The 7,782-nt window shown below is 34.8% G+C and overlaps 1 protein-coding gene across 2 annotated transcripts; it reads right to left on the bottom strand.

Annotated features, from left to right (window-relative positions):
• Positions 1 to 121: 121 nt before the first annotated feature.
• Positions 122 to 6,568, bottom strand: primpol (primase and polymerase (DNA-directed)). Of its 2 annotated transcripts, XM_024289753.2 has the most exons (15): positions 6,011 to 6,568; positions 5,384 to 5,558; positions 5,200 to 5,294; positions 4,957 to 5,095; positions 4,719 to 4,866; positions 3,244 to 3,340; positions 3,000 to 3,157; positions 2,304 to 2,466; positions 2,123 to 2,220; positions 1,785 to 1,886; positions 1,474 to 1,560; positions 911 to 1,019; positions 760 to 836; positions 631 to 677; positions 122 to 554 (listed from the first exon to the last, which is right to left on the bottom strand). In XM_024289753.2, exons 2-15 carry the CDS (start codon positions 5,555 to 5,557, stop codon positions 339 to 341), a joined length of 1,710 nt encoding a protein of 569 aa, XP_024145521.1. In that variant the 5' UTR covers position 5,558; positions 6,011 to 6,568; the 3' UTR covers positions 122 to 338. The 2 variants fall into 2 exon arrangements, with proteins under 2 accessions (XP_024145521.1, XP_024145522.1); XM_024289754.2 differs by lacking the exon at positions 1,785 to 1,886 and having other exon boundaries at positions 6,011 to 6,517.
• Between the last annotated feature and the right edge of the window lie 1,214 nt (positions 6,569 to 7,782).

Here is a 7,782-nt window from a genome sequence, read left to right as displayed (position 1 = left end):
TAAAGTTTTAGAGAATGGCGACAACACCCCACCCCCACCGTCCACCTGGCTTAGACAACAGCAGCGTCAGGCACAGAGTGGTGCAGCACTTTACAAAATTATTGGTTATGTCAAACTTTGAGTTGTTGTATTTGTGTTTTATGTAGTCATTGCAGTTTGGCTCCGCCCTCTAGCAGATACCCTGAATACATGGCTTTTAAACAAACTAATTAACAATACAGACACAAATTTATAAAATAGTTTTAACCTGTTTTAGATATCCACATAAGTTTACAAAAATTACAAATTATACTGTTTATCGGTAATGAAATATTAAAATGATCTTTTTAAGTGTTCCTCTACTGAACATCTAAGTCTGCAGTCAGTAGCAGCTGGTCAGAGATTTCCTCATTTTGTTCAAAGTTGATCAGACTCTCTGAAAAGTCTTGGTCATCCTGGTCGTCTCCCCACACGATGGGGGTTTCCTCTGTCGAAGGCTCTCTGCACTGGTCTGGTACCTGACTGAGCTCAAAGTTCCCAGCTTCATCCATTAGGTAAACCTGGTCCTCTTCATCCTGTAAGAAAACAGCAGATGTCCTCACAGTGACTGTTAGTTAAGTGTAAAATCTCAGGATGTAATCATCCACTAACCAGGTTCAGGATGTAGCTGATGCAGATCTCCTGTGGAAGTGGGTAACCTGAAACAATAAAATGAAAGTTACTACCTTTTAATAATTATATATAATTTTAACAATTTAAAATATATTTTCTGTAACTTACTTGAAGACCTAAAGTTTCTGCAGTCTGGATCGTGACACTTCTGGTACCAGACTTCCTCTTTTAAATCCACAACAATCCTACAGGTCACAATGATTAATAAAAAAAGCTGCACACACACACAAGCACAGGCTGCACAACATTGAGTACATACATTATGTTGTTGCTTTTGTGAAACCTGCCCACATTCTCACACCAGCGGTATTTTGCAATGTCATAGATAAGAAGCTGTTCTGCTGCAAAGTAGTTCCACCTCCTGATGTCTGTAAGAATATAAGAATGAAATAAAGGCATTGAAAAATCTGTGAATATGTGAAACCACAAATAAACACAAATGAGCAGTTATCTGTAACTTAAAATAGTCAGAAAGTAAGCTATGGCACCTTTTTCCTCATAGAATAACTACAAATATACTTTACTGAGGTATATCGTGAAATATATAGTTATTGTGATAAAAAGAATTATTTATATATATGTATATACTTTTGTTTTCATATTGCTCAGCACTAATTTAAACTATCACCATGTTTATAATATGTTTTTAAATCTCTAATGAGTTTAGGACAACTAATTTTAAGCAACCCTGAAGACCAAAAGTGTTATCTTAGGTCGTATGTTTATTCTAAGAGCTGCTGATTTTTGTTTTTACCTAAACAGAGAAATCATAGAGCTTAAGAAGAAATGAAACAAACTGTCCTGCAGCTCTCAGACACTTACTTCCTTGTATCGCCTCTTTTTTGACCACATTCAGTACATATTTGTCCACTTCTGGGTAAGGAGAAACGGAGCAGCCAGAAAAAGGACCTATGGGTATTAGGAACAAAAAAGTCACTTATAAAGAGTAAAATAACCATTAACTTAAATTCAGATCAACTTTATTCACACCTTAGTGCTTTACCTACAATAATAAAAATAGTAGCAAAAATGGTAATAAAAAACACATATACTTTCTATGAAAACAAACAGACAATAAAATAAAATTAAACTTGAGAAGATGTTTAAAAAAAGATCTCAAAAGCTAAGCTTAACTTTTTTTTCCTTAAAAACTTCCGCGGTGGATGAAGCTCTTGCATTCTCAGCCAGACTGTTTTTTAACCTTTGTTCTTGACCTTTGGGAGCACCAGCAGGATCTGAGGGATCTCAAACTAAATCTGATCAAAATTATGCTCCAGCTCATCAGAGGATAAATGTTTTTCAAACTGCAAACTGAACTTGAATCCATCTTTGTACAAAACATTGTGTTCAATGTGTAGTGTAATCACAGAGCAACACCTTTTAGCTCGTCTACAGCAAAAGTAGAACTTCAAAGATGACAGTAAAGAATATCAGAGCTCTATTGAAAAAGGTAAATGAGGAATAATGTAACCTGGAACGGGGTCTGATCCCTGCTGAGAAGTTGATGTTGAGATTTTAGCATCACTGCTTTCCGGAACACTCCAGGTAAGAATTTTCTGACCCGTAAAGCTGTTGACATACAGGAGAAGAGGTTTTAAAAATAAAACTAGAAAAATAGTAGATAAAAGAGTGTTAAAAGTTGTGTATTGTACCTCAAATTACATACTAAAGACGCCAGGAAGATACTTTGCTCAGGAGAAACTCCCTTCTCTGGCTGAGGGGTAAACTTGTTGTCTTCTGCCACTGTGAAGGCAGCATTCTTCCCCACTTTTGACGACTTGTACAGGCGGAAGTTTCTGTTCTTGGTGTAAACCCCTGTGCAGAACACAGAAATATGTTTGCTTATAAAGCTCTTTTTTTTCTTCAAGTCCTGAACTTCCTGAACACTTTTTATTCACACAATTATCAAAAATCACGGAAAAGATTTGCTTGAAAAGGTCAAACGTTGAACAGACATGCAAAAAGTACAAAACCCTGCCTGTTTATTTTTTATAAATGTGAAGATTTTGTTTTGGTCATTTCCTCATTTGTAAGAGCCACTTCCTGTGTGATAACAGGGTGAAAGGTTGCACCTCTTTTTAAACTGTAACACCCAATCAACCAACTACAAACGAGTTACTTGTGGAATCATTTTAACAACACACACCCTTAAAGTATGGGTTTGTCTACAGCTCCACCTTTGAATCTTCTTCTGAAGGAGAATTTTATTTATTTTTCCCCAAATGCTAACACTAAAGGAAACAAAGTAGAAGCAATCGTGGTATTAAGATAAACAAAAAGTAAATTGAGCTGAGTAAATAAAGGAATTGGAACAAAAAACATGTAAAACCTCTAAAGACTGTAATTACCAAGATCAACGAACAGGCCATCTTTGCCGTCTTTGTTTTTTATCAGCAGGAAGCCGAGGTCTCGATCCACCAGCTTACGCCTTTTTATCTGTGGACTGTCAGCTCCTCCTTCCTCATCCGCCGTTTTCCTCTCAGAAACTTGGGATACACTTGCAACACTTAATGAGAAAACAAACACACAAAGATATTATGAAGAAATAAAAGTAACATTAATAAAATGTTGCAAATTGTTAAACAAGCAGACCAGGTTTCACTGCTTTTGGTGGTGGATTTCACTCCGCTTCCAACATCACTCTTGAATTTGTTCAGAGCAGGTTGAAGAATTGCACTGACGAACTTCCCTTAAGGAAAAAAAACATGTAAATAAGTTCCAATAAAAATCCTATAAGACAGACGTCTATAATATGATAATGTTGGTAATACTGAAGCAAATTTGCTAAAAAGAAGCCATTTTACAATTTTAATTTTTCTAAACTCTATAATAATAATTAAAAAAAAAAAAACAATGCTGAGCACAGCATTGACTCGGGAATTCCTGATGTTTATACCTCAGCCAAATGTCTCAAAAATGTTTATGCATTCACAGAAAAATGAAAACATTTTCTCTGAAAATAGGCTGTAAAGTACTTTATTAAATCATGCACCTTGAATTAGCTAAATTAAATGAGAAGTGGATGAAATGTGTCTGCTAAATGAGCCAAACAAGCAGCAAAAAACACTTTCAGTTTGATTTATTGTATAATCGAGCAGAAATAAATAAGAATTTAGAAGCTGCTTCTGCTTCAGTGACAATAGGAGACTTTATTGGTTTCCTCGTATGATGCTAACTTTTTAATACAATTAAATAACTTTTTATTTGAATAACATTTTACATTTAGTATTAACTTTTTAGAGGTTGTTAAAAAGAAAAGGGAGAAAATTACTTTTTTGATGACTGAGGTAATTCATGTATCTTACAAAGATTCTTAATACTCAATGCTGTACTCTTTTTTTCCTGCCAAAAAAGTTATTTCAAAATCATTTTTGAAAAAATATACTATAAATACTGAACCCCAAGTTTCCATCCATCCTTTCAAAAATAGGGGGGAGAAGCTATTCAGAGACACGTTTGGAGAGCCTCAGAATCCCCCCAGAGGAGCTGGAGGAAGTCCGGGAAGAGAGGTCTGGGTATTTTTGCTCAGACTGATTCTGGATAAAGGGAGAAAAATGGATGGATGGAGAGTTGAAGGAATGGATGGATGGTAATGGACCCCAAGTCTCCATTTAGAAGGTAAAAAGATTTGAACAGTTTTAAGGTCTACTTAATATCTGCTTAATGTGCCCAGGTCATGTCAGAAACACTGGGATGACCAAGCTTTTTATGTTGCCAACTCTCAGTTATGGAATATTTTCCTTCAGAACTTTGCATGACATTAGACCTAAACAGTTTAAAAGGTCAACTAAAACTTACCCTTTTAGAATTAGAATTCATACTGAGTAGCTGGTGGCCTCGTTTCCTTAAACTCATTTTATTGAATTCTTATGTCTTTCATGTATTTTATTGCCAGTTTTTTTGTTTTGTTTTTACATTTTTGTTCTTAATCTACTCAATTCCAATTTTTCTTTTGTCTCCCTTTTTATAGTAAAGCCCATTGGTATCCTGATGCGTTGTGACATATAGATAAAGTTTTATTCATTCAAGATAGCTGAATGACTCTACCCACGTAAGGCGGAACGTACCAACATGAATGTTGTCTTTGAAAGCAGCGTTGTGGAGGATGAAAATAAGATGTCGACTGAATTTATCCTCTGTGCTGGAGTCAAGGTTGAGGACATTTTTCTCAGAACATTCAATCCCGTAGATGTCCATTAATTTATAACAGACGTACTGCAAATACAAAGAAGATTTAGGGTACAATTTTTATGCAAAAGGAAAAAAAGGGACATAGACTAAAAAGACAATGAAAAAGTGTCTCACCTTGATGAGCAAAAGGACCATAGATTTCCCATCAGCTCCTCTGTTTGAAGGCTTGTGAAACTCCAGATCAAAGTAAAGTTTGCAGACAGCTCCTTCTGGTATCACTTCATAACAGTGCATCAATGACTGAGGGTAAGTCCTAGGAGGGAAAAAAAATATCAAACCAAATTAATGTTTTTTTTTCTCTAATACATAATGCTGCAACTAGAAAATGTTTTTATGTGGGAGAAAAACTGCACATACTTGTAGTAATGCCACAGCTCACTGTAACTGGTAACCAGGAAAATCCGCTGACCCAGCGATGCCTTCTCTTTTTCAAGTGCGAAAACATGCACAGTCTATAAAGGAGTAAGACAAAAACATGGCAACTATGGTTCCACAAACTCATCAGGAGGAAAGTGCTGAAGTACTGGAGGGTCTTGTTTACCTCTTTACAGCTCTGAGCAAAGCTCGTGGCCATACTCTGACGAGGGAAGAGCTTCCACACAGACGAGGGCTCACACGGCCACAGCCGAGGTCTGTAGCGTGTGGTCAGAGGATTGGACTGAAAGCTCTGAGCCAGAAGCTCCACCTTCTTCAGCCTGTCTCCCCATTTGCTCATCCTAAAATATTAATGGAAGGCATTCAATGATAACCTTTACATATCACCACTTAAATTATGTTCAATTCATAACATTTTAATAGTTGAGCAATGGGGTAAGATTCAACACATGCAGAAGCTATTTTAACGCATTTTGGCTTAAAACTTTTGCCTTTTACAATTCTGAAAATGAAACATTTCTTAAGAGCCAAAAATATCTTCCTTCTATTTATTTATGGTGTTTGTGTGCCCTAAACACACAAGTGAAGGTAGAAAACATGCACAAATAAATACACAAAGCTACACAATCGTTCTGCCTTAAGCTGTCAATAATAACAACATTGTAATTTAATAAATGGTAAATATCAAACAAAATACATCTCATTGAGAGTTATGAGCTTTTATTTTTATCGTATCGGTAAACAAAAACGAAGGTTTAAAAAATGTTTGTATGATCACAGAAAACTATTTTACCTAATTGAAGCCAAATTCCTCCAAAGTATTAGCTGCTATGTCGTGACTTGAGATCAAAAATATTCCTCCACATCGACGTTTGATTGTACGGTAGCTGCTTTTGTTTTTCCCGGTTCTGTGACGGAAGCGGAAGTGGAGCTATTTCCGGTACAGAATTCCGCTTTTCTCAGTTAACATTCAGATATATGTTTAAGTTTCAATTAATATTTAACTTTCAGTATATCAATAGGTTTTAAAATTGTATTTTATTTTATTTTATTTTATTTTATTTTATTTTATTTTATTTTATTTTATTTTATTTTATTTTATTTTATTTTATTTTATGCAGCCATAGGTCTGCTCTAAATGACGCCGAGTTGCAGTTAACAATTCAAACTATGCTTTCACTTATTTTTATTTATTCATTTTAAAAACGTATTGCACATTTTTTCCATATATAGAGATTCACAATCAGGATTGCAATAAAGGGAACATTTCAACACAAAAACAACAACAACAAAGAATAGAAATAAGCCAGAGGGTTAGTTTTCACGTGAAACTATTGAATCTTTCACATACAGACAAGATTTTGATTGCTTTTTGTTTCTCAGAGTTTTGGATACTATTAATATAAAAATTGAAATCAGAAAAAAGTACAATGAAACATGGTTTTCGTCCAGAGAGTTTACATTTGTTAATGTGATATTTGGCCAAAATGAGCATGATATTTATTAAGAACAGACCAGAATCCTTTTGCATATTCTTTGATATGCGATCCAACAAGACATCCTTTCTAGAACAAAACAAAACAAGCTTTGATTTGTCATGAATGAAATTTTCTGCCAGAACACTTAACTTGAGGACAATACAAAAAGATGGATTAACTATTTCGGGAGAATTACAGCAAACGCTACAACAGTATCAATGTCCAATCTAAATCTGCTTTGAATGAAAACTTTAGCAGAATAAACTCTGTGGATAATCCTGAAAGACACTTCTTTTACTTTATTGGTGCTCAAGAATTTATAAGAGGTTTGCCAAACCTCCTTCCATGCAATATCTTCCACAAACATATTAGAATAAAATATACACTGAGGTAGTTTTTTTTCTTTTTTTATTAGTAATGTACAGATCATTTTCACAGTGACATCAGACAAAATGGCAACAGGGCCGGAAATGGGAATCTTTGCTTCCGGTGGTGGCATTTAGAAAAGCAAAGCTGACACCTGAATGCTGTTTGACAACATTGTATGTAAATATTAAACGGTTACCTTATCAATTTCAAAGGAAATTTACAAAATATTTATTTTGTAAATGTGCTGCCGAACTCTATTTTAATTTCCTCTTTCAGATCATTCACAAATCAAAATACAAATGTTTGAAATCCTCCAATATTGGAGGTTTTATTGAAAATATCAATCTTTTATATGAGCAGACATTATTCTAATGGGTTCTATTTTGGCTGATTTTATTTCCTGTACTTTAAGTGCAATCGAGGACAAAAACTGAAGGATGCACATCGCTGCATGTATTAGAAAACATTGCAACAGTAATACGTTTTACTTTAATGTCAGACACGCTGAAATCGACTAGCTCTGTTTACAAGGATTTTGTTAGAATGGAAATTTAACTTTTTAACCAGTTAAAAGTTAAATTCAGCTGAATTGACTTATTTTCAATAGAACCAGAAGCGAGTCATTTCCCATATAGAGAGACTCAACATTCCGTTTGAATGTTAAGTCTCTCTGTTCTCTAATACAGTCAATGTGGCTGACATCCAGATACAAACATCA

This window comes from Oryzias melastigma, linkage group LG1, assembly GCF_002922805.2.
Source record: "Oryzias melastigma strain HK-1 linkage group LG1, ASM292280v2, whole genome shotgun sequence".
In the NCBI taxonomy this organism is placed as follows: domain Eukaryota; kingdom Metazoa; phylum Chordata; class Actinopteri; order Beloniformes; family Adrianichthyidae; genus Oryzias; species Oryzias melastigma.
This window is presented reverse-complemented; position numbering and strand designations above follow the sequence as displayed.

What these genes read in the sequence shown, in the direction of transcription:
- primpol (XM_024289753.2), bottom strand. Translation starts at nt 5,557, where the DNA reads ATGAGCAAATGGGGAGACAGGCTGAAGAAGGTGGAGCTTCTGGCTCAG. An exon ending in GGGATCAGACCCCGTTCCAG is followed by an intron (nt 1,887 to 2,122) that starts GTTACATTATTC and finishes GAGATCCCTCAG; the next exon opens with ATCCTGCTGGTGCTCCCAAA. An exon ending in AAAAGAGGCGATACAAGGAA is followed by an intron (nt 1,020 to 1,473) that starts GTAAGTGTCTGA and finishes ATATTCTTACAG; the next exon opens with ACATCAGGAGGTGGAACTAC.